General features: G+C 32.9%; 1 protein-coding gene across 1 annotated transcript in view; it reads right to left on the reverse strand.

Moving 5' to 3' along the window:
* Window positions 1-453: 453 nt before the first annotated feature.
* The window catches only part of LOC135137844 (fatty acyl-CoA reductase 1-like), a 36,294-nt gene continuing 17,264 nt past the window's right edge, over window positions 454-19,483 (reverse strand). The window contains exons 3-8 of the mRNA XM_064067594.1: window positions 1,773-2,155; window positions 1,612-1,721; window positions 1,358-1,556; window positions 1,068-1,301; window positions 755-1,012; window positions 454-699 (exon numbers count right to left, since the gene is read on the reverse strand). Coding sequence (XP_063923664.1) covers window positions 612-699; window positions 755-1,012; window positions 1,068-1,301; window positions 1,358-1,556; window positions 1,612-1,721; window positions 1,773-2,155 — 1,272 coding nt within the window. The 3' untranslated portion in view covers window positions 454-611. The remainder of the gene's footprint in view (window positions 700-754; window positions 1,013-1,067; window positions 1,302-1,357; window positions 1,557-1,611; window positions 1,722-1,772; window positions 2,156-19,483) is intronic.

Genomic DNA, 19,483 nt, shown 5'->3' on the forward strand with positions numbered 1-19,483 from the left:
TGATTACCTGAAAGGGTCGGTCGGCAAGGCTCCCTGCTGTGTAAAACTCAACCATTTATTGAAAGGGATCTTTGTAACTAGGGTTGCCTCGTTTCACTTTATTTTCATTATTCAGTATTTTTTTAAAAAGCAAATATTTTGATAAATATAGAGAGCTCAATGTTGTCTTTGCACTGATATAAAAGTTGAAGCGAAAAATGCTCTCTCCTCGTCTAAAAATGCAATTTCCTTCGAAGAATGAACAATTAATTAAACACTAAACAATCACTTATTTTAAAAAATATTGTGTCTTCCCCAGAGATTTAGACATAATCTATCAATTGAAATGTCGATCTTTTTTTCAAAGTTGAAATTACGCCCGTAAGTCAGTGGACTAATTGATGAGTATAATTAATACGAATATATTATAATGAGACAAAAATCTTGGTCTGCTGATGACTAATAGACTCAAAGTAAGTATTTATTATTTATTTACACATACAACAAACAGTTACAGTTCTAGTGAACACATGCTACCGATACCTTTGTAAAAAAAATAACAAGACAAATTAGCAAACACCTTTGTCTACATAATAAACATTGAGCAATTGTATTGTTTCAATCCTTTTTAATCACGTTCGGGCATACGTTTTCCAAACAAATTGGTACAGTATTGTTGAAATCAGCAGCACCTTACAACATAAGTCCACAAACCACATTCTGTAAAAAATATGAATTTAATAATGTCTTGACTATTTTAGGAGATATTTGTTACATTTTCATGTGCCTTTTCGCCTTAGGAAGAGTGTCGTCTGTTTCTTTAAGGTTATTTCTTCTTACAGAGAGTACGCAATTTCTGAAATAGTCGTCAAGATCGATTCCTTCCCCTTCAAGTTTGTAACGATTTCTCTCCGATTCACTCATTTGTGCACTAATTTCCAATAGCTTCATATTGCTAAAATTCCAGGCTTTATTTGTGTAATATTCGAAAACTTCAGAACCTTTTTGAATGCGTCTCTGAATTTGGAAGAGGCTACAACAAAACGTAAATTTATCAAATCACAGATTTTTAGAAAGATAATATATACATTGGCTTGTAACCTAGCACCATTAACAAAACATCAATGATAAGTGCCGGAACTATTTGAAACAGATAAAAACAAATATTATGGACGAATCTAGACTTTTTTGTAGATCCTCCTGGATACCATACTGCTCCATTAAGTGGTACCTCATTGTAGATAATCTTCTTGCCGAGTTCAAGTATTTCTTCCCAAGTTAAATTGTACTCTGAGGAACTCGTGACGTTAATTACTCGATGTCTAGAAATAAATTGGTACATTTAAAAAGCACGTAATAAATGTGAGAAAATATTAACTTATCAGAGTTGCACAGGAAGTTCCAAACACCCGTCAACATACCGTTGATGGCAACATCTGCTGGTATAAAATCTGCGTAGGAATCGCCTTTCATATACATCGAGCGAATGATGCCTTTACCAGCACCTACAAAAAGACCCATGGGGCCTTGGAGGTTGTTACACCAACCTTTTAAAGGCTCTCTCCAAACGGGACACACTACAATATTACGTCTACAATATAGCGCAAGAAATGCCTAAGAGACAAAGCTTACCAACGGAAGGTCTGACGATGATAGCTGGAATCTTATCCATTCTTTCTGATACAAGTCCTTCAGCTAGTGCTTTGCTGAACGTATAAGTATTGGGACAGTCACCGATAAGGCTGAAATAAAAAATTCAGTCATTTTTTGCTTTCGATGTCCTTCCTCCTTACCCTTCAATCTCCTCATCTTGTCCAAGCTTCACAGCATCAAGAACTTTATGAGGATCCTCTGGAGGTTTGTACGATTTCTCGTAAAGTACCTTCTCTTTCGGAAAAGCGTAGGAAGTGGAAACGTGGACGAAAGTTTTCAATTTAGTGCATTTTTCTGCTAAATTTAAAAGTTCGTTCGTACTTTGTGTATTAAACTTTACAGCAGTTTTGACGGTGTCGTCAAAACGCGTTGAGGCTGCAGAGTGGAAAATGAACTCAACTTCTTCTTGCAACTTCTGGCGGTCTTCAAGACTGATGCCAAGTCCTTCTTGTGTGATATCGCCCGGAATTATTTCACATTTCTTGACTGAGGTGGGCTGTTGTGATTTTAAGAGGTCGAAAAGCTGAAAAAAGTGGACAGCGATGTAGTTTAATAAACTCTTTTACTAAATTTAAATTGCAAATTATTAATATAATATTAATAAATATCGACAGAGCTGACCAAACGATCGACATAGGGTAGACGATAGACGACAGACAGGCGGAAACGCAATTAGTCAACAGTAGCACAAAAGTTGACTGGAAGTGATAAATTTGTAAAATACGACAAATCAACCAAATCAGGAAATTTAAACTTACAAATATACATGTAAATGCATATTTCAAGGAAATATGCACATGTGAAAGATGTTAATGAACTCGACTAACTTGCAGAAAAAACTTTGGGATTCTTGGTGAATTGCATTATCTGATTTTGCGGTGTTTTTTATGTAATAACCGCTACAATAAAAATAGAATGAAATAGAAGAGGATTATTATTAAATCGCAGGTATAGAAATACTTACAAAACTTGACAATAATCTGACTGTCGACAGACAAACGAAAAAAGGAGAACCTATTTTTTCATACTGGAGGACATGGAAAGTCGATAAACCATGAAAGGAGGCAATTTTTCTATTCCAGAATATCCAGAAAGATGGAAAAGAGGACCTACTTTTTCATATTCTAGGAGTTATGAAACAATGAGAAAGCATGGAACTAGCTATTCGGCAAATGGACCTTTTGTCCTTCCTTTTGAAATTACACATTATATTCTGATGTTTGACTGAAATTAATTTTTACTTCCCGAACGTTAGGTAAGGAAATATCAGTATAGGATTCATCTAAGGAATAGCTACTTTCATATTTTAACGCTTCATGACCTCTAGAGTACGAAAAAAGTGATCTCCCGTTTGCGTCTGTCTGTGATCTGTCTGCCTGTCTGTTGTCTCTGTCAATTTTTATTAGACAAATAATTTCCGGAACTACTGGACAGATTATTGCCAAATTTTGTATGTATATTAGGTATATCATGTAGATGGTAAAGCGCTAACCAAATTTGGCTAATCATCTGTAGAGTACTTCTAATTTATGAAACTGCATTAAGTTGTTATCCAAGGCTTCAAAATTTTCACAAAAAATAATCAAAAGTCAAGGAATAGTTTTAAATAAAACGTATAATATGTATTGAAAGTATCAACAATTGTTTATTCTGGAAACTTACCAGACACCTTCAATGTTACACTAAAAATAAGCGTACCGCGTGGCATTGTACATCATTAATATTTCGAGTGTTTTTCCGCTCTCTCGACAAAAAAACTACACTTTATTATTAAAAAAAAAATTGATTAGTCATTTAAGTAATTGGGATATTAGTTAACTTATGGCCCAATTAAGTTGGTTGTACTTATTTTGCACACCGTATAAGGGCCGTAAAAATACTTCTGGATGTTTACCTATTAGAGGACTTTCGTAGTTAATAAGAATATATGTTATACTTTATGAAGAAAACGCCTCCGTCCGTTAATAATAGGATACGATGTTCGAACGAAACAAGCTTAGCAGACGGTACCACACCTTGACCAACCTTTTCATTATTTAAAATATTTAAATAACAGAGTTCAATTCTATTCAACATAAAAGTGTAAAGTTTTGTTAAAGATTTATTTCTAACATAATTATATTATTTCGAAAATAAGTCTTTTTAAAATTTTTGTATGTTCATCTGTAAAACCAAAACAAATTTCTTTTTAAAGGATAGACCTGAAAGATAAGTTTTTTAAGGTGGGTACAACCTACGAGTATTGAATTTTGGGAATTTCCACTCACCAGTAAATTAAAATTCTGCTATTTAATAAACATTTGTTTGCGTTTATATAATAGAAGAAAATGGGATTTTTAACGCTGATCAAGACCTACCAACAATATAAATAAAGCAAAATTTTAAAATATTGAAAATTTTAAAATATTGAAAATTTTATAAATTTAAAGTTTAAAATTTGCACAACTTCTGGGTTAAATTATTCCCAAAGATAAAAAGCTCTCTTTTGTAAAATTTGTAGTGACATGATAAATTTTAATAGCTATTTTTGCAAGAAGACAGGAATACCATTCTTTTCTAAATTATATATATTTTATGGTGAAAGTACTGATTCCTGTGGACGTTATGTTGCAAATTGGTTAATCGGGTGTTTACGTGAAGATGAACTTAGTAAGTGATATTTAATAGCTTGTAAACAATTAAGAAAAAACAAACCATTTAACCATTGTCAGATTTGTCAATGAGTGCTTCATGATTTTTAGATAAAATAGGTGCGGAAAAAAGATTCTCATGTTTTGGATAAAAATTATGCCCTTAAAACTTCACAAAATATTTCCGAAATTTGAAGTGTAATTTTAATTAGCAAAATGTAGAGTAAATGCAGGGGTAGAGAATTTTTTAAATACGAGACGATTGCATATCAATAATTGATTTTGAAAGACGCTTCTCGAAATATAAATAATATTTTGTCCGACAGGCAACATATTTAAGTTTTTAGTGGACAATTTGGAAATGGTTATTTGTGCAATGAGATAAAAAAGTTATTTTTTTTCACATTCAAACGTGAGATTTTGGATCGAGACGAAGTCGAGATCAAAAACACGTTGCACAGAAGATTTTGTAAAAACAAGGTACGAGATAGAGAGACTTTACTTTTCTCTAAATAACTTTTATTTTTATTTCAAGCATATTTCATGTGAAAAAATAATCAATTGTGTTTTGATTCAATGCCACCGAAAACAAAATCAAACAAGCTAATATTTTACAATTTTTTCCACGTGTCAAGTGTTTTGTTCGTTAAAAATATTTGCAGACGATGTGTCTGTATTTTTTGATGTTGAAGAATCAGTTATTTATTAACAGAGTTAGGCACAGCCGAAGTGATGGGGAATCAATCAGACAAATATTAAAATAAATTTGGCGGCCGACTGTGCAGTCTCAACCTCAGTGACGTTTGATGCAATTCAGGGTTTATCTGATCAAGATCATCACGAAAATTGTGATGTTGAACAGTCATTTTTAATTTTTAAAGCATTTAATATCTAGGAAAACTCGTATAAACGAGAAAAACCTAAAAAAAAGTAATTATTATTAATAATTTCCGAAGTTGTAGGCCACGACTGCAATAGCGCTGGCGATCTGACAGCAATGAGCATCATCCGCGATGCCGAAACCTGTTTATTATACATTGTCACTTCATTCACTATTACCAGGAAAAAAATGCCAAAAGGTCTGTACAAAATTTGAGAACAGGTGTTTGGGAAAAGGGTTCTGAATTTAATGAATAGAAAATGTTGGCATACTGTGAACAAAGTCAAGAATTTTTAAAATTCTATATTCATTCATTGGGTGGAGTACCCTTTAGTACTACTGTTTACGATCACGGTCCCCCATTTTTACTTACAATTCGTTAGTGATATTCTTTTTTGACATCTGATAGTGACTAGTTAACCTTTCCTAAAAGGCAAGGATGTAATTTTTAGCATCTTCATATAGGTTAAATTCACTAAGCACATATTTTTATTTTTTAGTACCTAATCTTTGTTATTGATATGACACTTATTTGCGATATCTGCAAAGGTGGGATCACTCCCACTGTACCTGGCATCAAATGTGTTTCCTGCACAGTTTATTTTCACATTAAATGTGTAAACATTACAAAACCCCAGTTAGACACTTTACAATCCTTAGGTGGCACTTTTTCGAAATGCAGTAAGTGTTCTTCCGGTAATAATTCTCCTATAGCCCATCAATGCAACTGCTGTAATATCCTTCCTGGTTTGCTGGAAAGTATTCAAAAGATCAATGAGACGGTGGAAGCAATGAAGCAACAGCTTACATTTGCAAATGTTGCTTCAAATAGCAATTCTGCGCTAAATTTTGAGAATGTTATTCAGCAGATTTTTGAGCGCCAGAAATGCAAAAATAACATTATTTTGTATGGTGTCCCTGAACCCGATCCGCAATGGTCAGAAAGACCAGGATTTCGGAATTTTTTCATTTTTTAGATGTCGGTCTGTCTCCATCTACTGATTTTGCTTCACAGCAGGCAGTTCAAGCTTTTGTTCCAATAAGGTTAGGTCGATGTGATAGTGCCAACATGTCTAAACCTCGACCGATTAAAATAGGACTTCGTGATGAAAAACAAGTGTGTCACTTACTTAATTCAATAAATAAAAAAGGTACCGATATTAGTGCGAACCAGTGTTTTAAATCTGTTCGAGCCTCATCAGACAAAACTGATAAAGTATTACAATAAGTTGCTGGAGGAGGTAGAAATTAGAGCGTATAATGTTGAGTCAAATCTATACATTAACCATTCAAGCAAAAACGACTTTAAACTAACGCTGCCCAACAGTATTAAAATCAGCCTTTATTACCAAAATGTTCGCAGCCTGAAAAATAAACTGGATACCTTTTTTGTTGCTTCTTGTATCAGCGAATATAATTTAATAGGTTTAACAAAAACCTGGCTAACAGATTCGGTGTCTAATTATTTGTACTGCTAACTACAATGTCTTTAGATACCACAGAAAGTTAGTAGCTGTCAATGTAACGCGTGGTGGTGGTGTTTTCTTAGGCGTGGAAGATCATGTTTCCGTTAAACGAATAGACTTAACTTCTTTTTCACATATTTGTCCCTCAGTTGATCTTGTGGGATGTAAACTAACGTTGGGTTACTATGTTCTGTCTGTTTTTGTAATTATATTCCCAGTACTCCATCTATTGATGAGCTAAATACTCTATGTGACTTTTTCGAAGAAAAGTCTTTCCATTTTTAATAGGAGACTTTAATATTCCTAACTTTAACCAAAACATTAATGATAATATTGTTCTCCGTCTAAAATTACACAGGTTTACACTAGTTTTTGGACAAAGCAACCAATTAGTGTTCTTAGACCAATTTTGCACGCTGAACACTATTGTGCAATCCGTTTGTTGCCATCACGTCAAGTTTTTGAGATATTGAATATGACAAGTTTTGATGAAATTTTAGTATATTTAGCAGTTTTCTTACAAAAAATCTTTAAAATTGAAAGTCTAGTCCAATATTACTTTGTCGAGCATACGGTTGAGCATCGGTTTCACGCAACAACATCCAGCAATAATCGCTCATCATGCCTTCATCCCAAAAACCTTGGTAATTTTTCTCCACGCTGAGTAAATTTTGATGTAGCCGTTCGTTCATAACTGGTAGCGCCTACGTTAACAGGAGAAAAATCTAAGTGCGAATGAAGGAAATGTAACTTCAAAGACATCCGAACCCCAATTTGTTTATAATCCTTCAATAATTTTGCAACAATTTATTTGTAATCTGAACTTTTGTTAATACCGAGAAAATTGTGCACGATGACAAATATCTCGTGAATTGCCTGTATAGAATTGGTTTTCGTATGTCCGGACCTTCTTTTATTTTGGCATAAGATAACGTTGGAAAAATTTTGAGTAAGTATTTAAAGGCTGCACCATTTTTGTGGAGTGCTTTAACGAAATTTTTGATTAGCCGAATGATTAGTGACCTTGCACAATCACAAAATCTAGACGTGTTGGAGAACAACTGAGCACGGATTAGAATTCAGCGAGTGAAAATACACTAGAAATGATAAATAGATATTCAGTCCAAAATACTTTTTTGATTTTTGTAAACCTGTGTTATTTGCTCAGTTTTTGCATTTAAATCAGTTTAATGATGTGCTAAATTGTAATAACAAATTGTTAGATTTATCTTTTTCAAACTTGGAATGCTCTGTTAGTCACGTTGATTCTTCACTAGTTATTCAAGATAAATATTATACCACTTTGTCAATTGACTGTACCTTATTCACTGACAATAATTATAAAAACTTTTCGTGTGCTGACGCTGTCAAGACAAACAATTTTCGGAAAGCTTGCTACGACAATTTGCTAAATGTTGATTGGTCGAGATTAGCTACTTTTTCATCGGTTGACCATATGGTTGACTATTTTTATAAAACATTATTTAATTTGTTTGATAAATTTGTTCCAATTTATCGCTCAAGAAAGAAATGTTATCCTGCTTGGTTTGATGCTGAGATTAGAAGTCTTATTAAGAAAAAATATCGTCATTTAAAAAAGTACAAAAGCTCCGACATATCCGCTGAACTAGCTAAATTCGTACCTAAAAAAGATTCAAGAAAATCTTCTAACTGATCGTAAGCAATTCTGGCCTTTCATCAACGCAAAGAAAGGTGGTACTAGAATTCCCGGAAAGATCTCCTTTGAGAATAATACTTTTGAAACTCCCGCCGATATCGTTAATATTTTTGCTGAATTTTTTAAGTCAACTTTTGCTTTATCGGATCCTATGGATTGTGATGCTTTAACTGATAGAGATGGTTGTTTCGGAAGTTCCACTCTAAATATATCTAATATTACACAAGATGATATTATTAAGACCATGCGACGTTTAAAATCCGGGATGACATCTGGACCGGATAAAATACCAAGTTTTTTCATAAAGGACTGCAAGTTTCAGTTGGTTGAACCTCTACTGCTTATTTTTAATAAATCCTTGAAAATAGGAGTTTTTCCTACAAAATGGAAAATCTCCAAGGTTTGTCCTATCCTGAAATCAGGTGATTTTTCTGAGATCAAAAATTATAGACCCATTTCTCTGCTGTGCAATTTTGCCAAAATTTTTGAGTATAAGTACATTCCTATATTATATCCAGCAGTCTTATCTCAAGAAACCAACATGATTTTTTGGATAATAGGTCTACTACAACTTATCTTATGACATTTTCCCAATTCGTTTTGCAAACGTTAGACCCACTTTTAGACCGGATAGACCATAAGATCATCTTGGAGAAATTGTTCGGTTTTGGTTTTAGTAAAAAGTTATTGCTTGTTTTACAATCGTATTTTACGCTCAGAACATAAATCGAACAGTACAATGGTTTTTCATCGCAGCCATATGTTGCGGGTTCTGGAGTTTCTCAAGGATTAGTCCTTGGACCACTCATTTTTCTCTTATATATAAATGATTTGCCTTCTGTTTTGCGTTGTTTAATACTGTTATTTGCTGATGATGCCAAATTGTTTCATGTCATATATTCTCTTAAAGATGCCCTATTCCTACAAGACAACATAAGTATCTTATGTTATTGTTAATAAATTCAGGTTAAATATTCCAAAATGTAAGATTATTTCTTTTACTTGCAATAAGAATGAAATTATATTTAACTACTCCATTGATCAAACTCCTTTTCCCCGTTGGGACTCAACAAAGCATCTTGGGATACCCCAAAATATACATTTTGATTTATGTTTTCGGTTCGCTCAGCAGTTTATACATATTATTTCCGTCTGCAACTCTATGCTAGGCTTCATCATACGCAATTGTAAGTATTTTTTAAATATTGACTGTTTAGTTGCATTATACCGTGCGTTTATTTTAAGTAGATTAGAATACGCATCTATTGCTTGGTATTCTAACTATCAGGTCTATAATACAATGATTGAACATATTTAGAAAATATAGATTTCTTAAATATTTGTTTTTCAAAACAGACAGGATCTATCCACCTAGGGGTTATGACCACCTACTCTTACTTCATGAATTTGAGTTCATTCCTGTGGTAGTGAAAAGGAAAATAAATGTTCTGTTGCTAAGTATTACACAAGCTAATCAGTGGCAAACTTAATCTGCCGCATATGTTAGGTCAATTACATTTTTTAGTTACCCGCTTAGGTGCTAGCCTTTAGGTATGATGTTATGAGAACAAACATTATTCTCAGGTCTTCCTTACATCTAATGGAGTCATTGTACAATGCCGTTTGTGAAGATGTGGATATATTTCGTTTACCGTTTAAGAAAGCAATCATTGAACGGCTCACCGCATCACCATAAATTATTGTTGCTTAGCTATCTTTTAGAATTAGTATTGTATAATGTTATAGGTTATTGTTTTTATATAGTATATATATATATTTCTTTTTTAAGTTCTATTTTCTTATTTCCTGTTTTCAATTAAGTTAATTTCCTGCAATTGGTGTTGTAAACACTGTTGGGCATAAATAAATATTATTATTATCAATGATATTATCATAGAGTAGTGTTACGAGTTGCAATTAATGTCAACAAAATGAAATTAAAAAGTATCCAGGCTTGATATCATTTTTACGAAAAGGAAGTCAGTCGGTCAGATTGCAAAGAAATTTAGCGTGTTGACAAATATGGAGATGGAAATATTTTTGAAACAGGCGGATAATAGCACTTATTTGTTGGTGAAGGTTGAGTTTTCCCGAAACTTTGACATTTCATTACATTAAGTTGTTTTTTAGAACGATTTTTAGGTGGTATTGATTGTGTGAATCATCGAAGCTGGCCAACGAGAAGAACTAACATTTCTTGATGTCAAAAACGTGAAAGATATGCAATCATTTTTTGTCATTGAAACTCTGAACACCAAAACTAAGATGCGAAGAGAATTTGCAATATCAAGCGGGATTTTTGACGGTTTGGACTTAGTGAAAATATTGTTACGTTGATCGCTAATTAAAATCGGCGTGGGTAAAACTCAACAATTTATTTCACAGCAATACAAAACAACATGGCACACTATACAGAGATTATGTACAGAGTAATTCCGACGCGACTGAAATATATTTGACTAGACTCAATATCTCTCATTTATTGGACTATTTAACCAGCCACCGATCATCACCCTACATACTAGAAAATCCATTGGCGTCGTACCGGGGCGGTGTGTGGTTTTATTTCGGAACAATATGTAGAATATACTGCCCCGTTCGGTCCTGGCCAATTGAAACTTCGCGGTTTTTTATTGGTTATCACAATGGAAAATATACGAGAGATTATTTAATTATTGTTACACAGGTATATCTAGACATACATTTCGTAATAACTCTACATGTCAAAATTTTTAAAAAAGTGCATTGTTTTCTAAAATCCGTGTATGTATACTTGTGTCTTTTTCATAATTTATATGAGTGTTTTGACGTCGTTAGAAAAACTGCCTAAAATTATTTAAAGAGAACTTAGAAAGTAAGGGTTCAATCGCATCAGACATCAAGACAGACTACATTTTTACTTTATTAATTAGGTACTTATGTAATAAAGTGATTTTAAAATATATATTTAAATTTCATGAAGATTAAATCCTTATCATAGAAACAATAATAATACTTTTAAACAGTTTGTAGAACGACAGCAGTAACGATTAATCTTTAACCTTAGTTGCATAATTGGATAAATATTCATCAGTTGCCAGCATCACCTTTGTATCAAAAAGTCATAAGGTTGTTTCCGAGTCACAGCTTGAGTTTAAAAATTGTTACCTCAAAGACAAAGATCACTGCCAAATACTTCGTCATTACAAATATTATTTTAGACCATAATCTATAACTAGGCTTCGGATTTTAGGTCGTTAAAAATGAATAAAAGGAGACATTTTTAGGTCCCAAAATTGGCGAATTAGGTTATAAAAATCTTAGTTTAGGTTACAAACATGGAGGAAAAAATATTTGCTCAACGAAAAAGCATACATCAAAAAATATATATTTAAAAAAGCATTAAACATAACATTATAGAAACAAATATTTTGTATAACAAACAAAAAAATGATTAAATAAGTAAACGATCTATACTTACGTCCACTAATTCTAAGTTATCGCAAAAAAATGGTAATCAAATTAAAGCAAGTCGCCTTTAACAAAAACTAAAATATTAATTCAGGTATTTAAAATGAGTTACAAACGGAAACTATATATTTCTCTAAATTTTCGATTGTAAATTTACATCCTTGATCGTTTAAACATTTAAATTAAATATTAAACAATCTACGGTTTCATTTATGTATGTATTGTTGGTAGCATTTCCATTACCGCAAATTTCGTTATTTACGGAACATATAAAATCGTATCCTGGATTCTTTTTTAATAGAGAACATAATTTTTGGAACGTCATTTCCCCCACCTTTCCTGGTGCGTTTTTTAAAGATGTATACACTTTTTCCACAATTTCCATACTTCGGTTTAATTTTAAACCTATAGTTTCTAATTGTTCTATTGCATCAGCAATAATTTTAAAGTTAATTTTAATGTACAAGAATTCATTTTTAACGTTTGCTTTATTCAGGAATTCTTGAGCTTTTTTAATGCTTTGTGCATCTGTGGCTTCAAATGACAGTACAACCTAAAAATATTCAATATAAGAATGATAGTGAAAAACCATTATATATTTACTGACTTGTTTTTAAACATCAAGGTGTTCTGCATTAAACAATGCTGCTTGAATCCAAGTGCTCCACCTGGTTAACGCACGTTCAGGTGGGAGAGGTGTATTTGGTAAACTGTTTTTATAAACCTCTAGTCTTATTGGTGCTTTTAAAAAGATTTTCTTAACATTGCTAATTATCCCCTTGACATCTGGATAATTCAGTCTAATTGTTTCAGACACTAAATGTAACCCATGTGCCATACATGTTAAGTGTGTTATATTTTCATAAAATGAAATTAGTACCAGTTTTGATCATGTATGAAGCACCATCTGGTAAATGCCTTACATAAGTCGGTACAAAATTGCGTAAAATCATTGTCGGAACGAATGTTTAATAAAGTCTGTTTACTGGATTTATTCTCGTTCTTTTTATGTGCATCGCCACTGCAGTGTTGTTCAAAGTGTGATTTTTTTCGCACTTAAACTAGGAAACAAAAATGTGAACATAATTCAAGCTTCAGTATTTTAAATGTTTACTTGCAACTTTTCCACACACTTTGCAGAATAACTCATTGTCTTTGGTGAAGAAGGAAATTGAAAATTAGTGTCCAAATTATTCCTTAACCATAATTTGTTATCTTTCATGTATTTAGGCATTTTCAGGATTCTTTACTGTATACACAAAAATCAAAACCGGCCCCAGCACATTCACTAACACTCAAAGACACTCAGTATCACTAACAATAAACTTCTAAAATAAAATGCTTTTTCAGAGATTCACCTCCTTCCGGCTATAATCTAAATGAAATGCAGGCCAGCGTTGTCAGTTGGCGACATCAACCCGCATCATTAAACTCGAGGGCGTTGTTTACAACCCATTTTTAAACAATCTGCCAGCCAAAGCAACGAATTCACGGAAAATCTCTATTGTGCAAGTACGTCCGCTTCGTTGGTCGTGGAATCCTATTTTAAGCCTTTTAAAATTTACAATTAGATCGTTTAATTAACACTTTAGGTCTCTAACGGTAAATTAGGGATTTTAGGTAGTAATAAATGGGCGTTAAATAAACAGAATTTTTTAAATTCGGATAAATATATAAATTTCGCTGCAATGCCTGAAGAAGATATAAAAAGGCAAAAAACTTAAGATCCGAAGCGTATCTATAACTTCTCTCTGTTTGACTTTAAGATCTTCAATAATAAAAAACCTTGCATGTTTTCGTTAAATACCTAAATGGAAAGTGTCAGCGGCAAGTAGCTGGGATTCACAAGATTAGCAATTTTCCACGAGAAGTAGCTAAATTTTTAAAATTGGAAAATCCCAATGAATATAATGGACACTGCTTACATCGCTCGTCTGCCACTCTCCTTCTAGATGCTGGAGGTGATATTATATCTCTGAAGAGACACGAAGGGTGAGAATCGAATAATGTAGCGGAGGGGTACACAGAGGAATTAGTGAAACACAAGAAATATGTGGGGCGAAAAATTTTTCGGTTAAATGAAGCGAATACAAGTGGCAAAAACCATCGAAGAGCAATGAAGTAGCAGACGTAACTGACAATGAAGTAGCAGCAACATTGACAAACATTGTTGTTCTAATTTTACATTTAATATAAATTTTAAAATTTAGAAATTATCTAATTATGTGTTTAATTATTCATAAAATTATAAATTATTATTAAAGACAACATTATTAGGTAATATTTTCAAAATTGACGAAAACTATAGTTTGAGATTAAGTATTATTTGTTTTTAATCCTAGCATTTAAAAGAGTTTTAAATCCTCGGATTAAAAGCGAATGTTGCCTTAGTTACGCAAGTTTTTTTTTGCTAATGACAAAAACATCTACTTTTAGTGTTGAAAAAGTGTCATGTTGTAAGACGGGTCGAGAAAAAGAATTTTTTACTCAACTAATCCATTACTTATGTAAAGTGGGTAGCTACCAGGTTTATATCTGAACTTGTAAAGGTCAAATTTGTGTCAAAAAAGCTAGAATATTGTTTTTTACAGAAGCAAAAATTAAGTTGAACATGAATGTTTAACGAACTTAATAAATACTCATCTCCTTTGTAGCAAAAAGTCGTAAGATCACTTCTTGTTACTTGTTTTCTTTTTGAGAAATTAATTTATTTTTGTTAAAAGAAGACTCTAAATGGCCAATTTTTACTCCCTGAGTGCAGGTTAAGAAAGTATTGTAATAGGGTCATCCGACGAGTGGCTACCCTCCTGTTTTCTTCCGTTTCAAGACTTCTGCAGAACAGAGATTCTATAATACAATTTAAGAATTTGAAACTGGTTTTGGTCAAATAACGGAGTTTTTATTATAATTGATGAGACAGAATGTATTGCTACGACCGCAATGTTGTAATATGAACACATTCTTTCTGAATTACGTGAATAGTCACAATTTTGTCTAGCCTGCTGAGAAAAACACAAGTAGGAAGATGCCTGATTTGGAAGAATAAGACTTATTGTATGAAGACCACCGCTTACAAAGGGATTCCGTAGTTTAATAGGCGACCGCGAGGGCTAAAAGTGTCCTGTTGTTGCGATTCGAAACGTGTTTTTTTTCGAAAATTAAACTTCTAAAGCTTCCACAGTTAACTTTCGAATATCGAATCATTAAAATTTTTTTCCCGAAATACCACTCTCACTAAATTTTTTCAAAACTGCTACAAATGATCAACATCAATTTTTATTACTGTTGTTAGAATCATTCATAATACTCTAGTGTACTTCACACAACAATGTAAATCTTTACTTCCTTCTATTTCCTCCACGTTTCATGCCCTCTAGAGTACGAAAAAAGTGATATTTCTAATACAATTAGGTTATTTCGAAAATAAGTCTTTTTTCAATTTATATTCCATTTTAGAATCATAATCTTTTTTATAAGCACCCAAATGCGGGCATTAATTGACCTTTGTGGCACAAGTCAGTCAAAAATTGCTAAGCAACGATTTATTATTCATTTGCATTAATTAATTATTCAAACAAGCTTCGATATTCAACATTTTTATTAAAGTTCAGAAAATACTATTTCATCAAATCGTTCCTTGACCCGCTTCAAATTCTTCTAAAATTTCTTTTGAACAAACGTTTTCCGCTTTTTCAGTTTGCATTTTGAAAATCGATTTATTAAACAAATAAACAACGTGCTATTGTCAAACCGATTTGCCCTCAAAAAGTAAGTTTGGGTGATGCTAGGTATTTCGCAAAGAAACAGCGAAATGCTTGGGCCATCAAAGGGGACTTGAAGAGTGGAAAATCGAGGACATTTAGTCAGAGAATTGAAGGTGGAGAGAAGTTCTACAAAATTCTGTTTTGGCTAAGCAGCTTCATTTTGTCAAAACATACTACTTTTGTGGTTGAAGAATCAGTTATTTATTATCAGAGTTAGGCACAACCGAAGTGATGAAGAATCAATCAAACAAATATTATAAACGACGACGCGACGTCAGGCGATAAATTTGGCTGGCCAACTGTGCAGTCTCAACCTCAGTGGCGTTTGATGCAAATTCAGGGTTTATTTGATCAAGATCATTACGAAAATTGTGATGTTGATGTCATTTTTAATTTTTAAAGCATAAAACTCGTATGATTGAGGAAAACCTAGAAAAAGTAATCATTCTTATCAATAATTCCCCAAGTTCTAGGCCACGTCTGCAATAGCGCTGGCGATCGGACAGCAATGAGCAACACGTCCGCGATGCCGAAGCTTGTTTATTAGGTATACATCGCCACTTCATTCACTATTACCAGAAAAAAAAAATGCAAAAAGATCTATACAAAATTCGAGAACAGGTGTTTGGGAAAAGGGTCTAGAATTTAATGAAAAAGTCAAGAATTTTGAAACTTCTATATTATGGAGTAGTGTTTCGAGCTACAATTAAAATCAACAAAATGAAATAAAAAAATATCCAGGTTTGATATCATTTTTATTAAAAGGAAGTCAGATTGCAAAAAAATCTAGCGTGTTGACAAAGATAGAGATGGAAAAATTTTTGAAAGAAGCCTGTAATAGCGCTTATTTGTTAATGAATTAAGTAGTATTTTCGTTCGATTTTTAGGTGGTTATAACCCTCTTTCCTCTCTCATACAATACCACGGATCCTTAACTCATAATTAGGCTTCGGATCTTAGGTTTTTTGCCTTTTTATATCTACTTCGGGCATTGCAGCGAAATTTATATATTTATCAGAATTTAAAAAATTCTGTTTATTTAACGCCCATTTATTACTACCTAAAATGCCTAATTTACCGTTAGAGACCTAAAGTGTTAATTAAACGATCTAATTGTAAATTTTAAAAGGCTTAAAATAGGATTCCACGAGCAATGAAGCGGACGTGCTTGCACAATAGAGATTTTCCGTGAATTCATTGCTTTGGCTGGCAGATTGTTTAAAAATGGGTTGTAAACAACGTCCTTGAGTTTAATGGTACGGGTTGGTGTCGCCAACTGACCACGCTGGCCTGCATTTCATTTAGATTATAGCCGGAAGGAGGTGAATCACTGAAAAAGCATTTTATTTTAGAAGTTTATTGTAAGTGATACTGAGTGTCTTTGCCTGTTAGTGAGTGTGCTGGGGCCGGTTTTGATTTTTGTGCATACAGTAAAGAATCCTCAAAATGCCTAAGGTAAAATCATCCATGAAAGATAAAATCAAATAATGGTTAGGAAATAATTTGGACACTAATTGTCAATTTCCTTCTTCAACCAAAGACAATGAGTTATTTTGCAAAGTATGTGAAAAAGTTGTAAGTTACCATTTAAAATACTGCAGCTTGAATTATGTTCACATTTTTGTTTCCTAGTTTAAGTGCGGAAAAAAATCACATTTTGAACAACACTGCAGTGGCGATGCACATAAAAAGAACAAGAATAAATCCAGTAAACAAACTTTATTAAACATTAGTTCCGACAATAATTTTACGCAATTTTGCACCGATTTATGTAAGGCAAGATGGTGCTTAATACATGATCAAAACTGGTACTAATTTGAAGGTGTTTTATGAAAATATAACACACTTAACATGTATGGCACATGGATTACATTTAGTGTCTGTAACAATTAGACTGAATTATCCAGATGTCAACGGGATAATTAGCAATGTTAAGAAAATCTTTTTAAAAGCACCAATAAGAGTAGAGTTTTATAAGTCAGTAAATATATAATGTTTTTTTACTATCATTCTTATATTGAATATTTTTAGGTTTTAATGTCATTTTAAGCCACAGATGCACAAAGCATTAAAAAAGCTCAAGAATTCCTGCATAAAACAAACCTTAAAAATGAACTCTTGTACATTAAAACTCACTTTAAAATTATTGCTGATGCAATAGAACAATTAGAAACTGTAGGTTTAAAATTAAACCAAAGTATGGAATTTGTGGAAAAAGTGTATACATCTTTAAAAACACACCAGGAAAGGTGGGGAAATGGCGTTCCAAAAATTATGTTCTCTATTAAAAAAGAATCCAGGATACGATTTTATATGTTCAGCAAATAACGTAATTTGCGGTAATGGAAATGCTACCAACAATACATACATAAATGAAAACGTAGATTGTTCAATATTTAATTTTGCACCTATCACTTCTTGTGATGTGGAACGTACGTTTTCAAAACTTAAAAGTGTTTTAAGCGATCAAAGGTGTAAATTTACAATCGAAAATTTAGAGAAATATATAGTTTGCTTTTGTAACCCATTTCAAATACCTGAATTAATATTTTAGTTTTTGTTAAATGCGACTTGCTTTATTTTGATCACCATTTTTTTGCGATAACTTAGAATTAGTGGACGTAACTATAGATCGTTTATTTATTTAATCATTTTTTTGTTTGTTACACAAAATATTTGTTTCTATAATGTTTTGTTTAATGTTTTTTTTTTAAATATATATTTTTTGATGTATGCTTTTTCGTTGAGCAGATATTTTTTCCTCCAGGTTTTTAACCTAAACTAAGATTTTTATAACCTAATTCGTCAATTTTGGGACCTAAAAATGTCTCCTAAAATCCGAAGCCTACTCATAATTAAGTTCCTCCTTTAATAGGTGGATGGGTTTCATCACCCCCTCCATGATTCAAAGAAAATAATTCAAGAAGTCGAAACAAGGGAAACAACTCGATGAAACAAGTATAAGGAAACAAAAAGATATCAGAAAATATCAGCCACTCCTATTTCCTACTGTGCGCAATCGAAATTGTAAATACCCAATGATAAAAATATCTCGATAAAAATTTCTTGTGGTTTGGTTCTTCTCTCAAATTCAAAAACTCAATCGGGGCCCCACGTTCGTGTGTCAATTTTGAATGAGAACTTCGGAGGAATAACAAAAAATTGACAAATGAACAAAGAAGGAAATAGCGAAAAAGAGTAAGCATATCGAAAAATCTATGGGTCGCTTAAGCCTTTCCACCTATAAAGATTTAAATACTGGAAATATCGGAACCCGACTGGAAATATGGTTTCGACTGACTGACATGCCAGGGGGCAGCGTCGGTGCCGTTTTCATATTTCAGGTCATAAACCAAAGGTGACCGGACCTTATGAACAGTACATAGAAGGTAGTTAGGAGCGAGATGAGCGGTAAAATCTTTTGCGGCGTTTGAAACAACAAAACTTCTCTTCTAAACTTTCTCTCCGACTTTAAATTGGTGATGACCTCTTCTCAAATTATAGATCCTTGCATTTTTTTTATAGTTCGCCGTCAGTTTATCCTTGACTTTTCGGAACAAATCCGGTAACTTGTTAAGCTCTGCGGCAAAAGTTTTTACGTCATCAAAGTCGAGATCGAAATTTGCGTTACGATTTTCTTTATGACTGTGATATTCTCCAGAAATAGGTACTTTCCTCCGAAGTTAGTACTGTAATCCGTTACTTCGTAAATTGCTGTTCTTAAAGCATGACCGATGCGAGGTATCTGCAGATCCCAATCCTTTTGAGAATGTTTAATAAAACATCTTATTGCCGTACCGATAGCTCTGTTTACGCGCTCTACCGGATTTGCTTGCGGATGGTACCGGGCGTTGTACCAGATATTTTTAATCTTGTACTCTGCGGCTAGATATTTAAAAAGTTTACTACTAAATTAAATACTGGGGGACACCAAACATCAGAATGATTTCGTTTTCCAAAAATTCCACTACGGTTTTCGCGGT

This window comes from Zophobas morio, unplaced genomic scaffold (assembly GCF_036711695.1).
Source record: "Zophobas morio isolate AGI-343-1 ecotype UQ-CSIRO unplaced genomic scaffold, CSIRO_AGI_Zmor_V1 ptg000030l, whole genome shotgun sequence".
In the NCBI taxonomy this organism is placed as follows: domain Eukaryota; kingdom Metazoa; phylum Arthropoda; class Insecta; order Coleoptera; family Tenebrionidae; genus Zophobas; species Zophobas morio.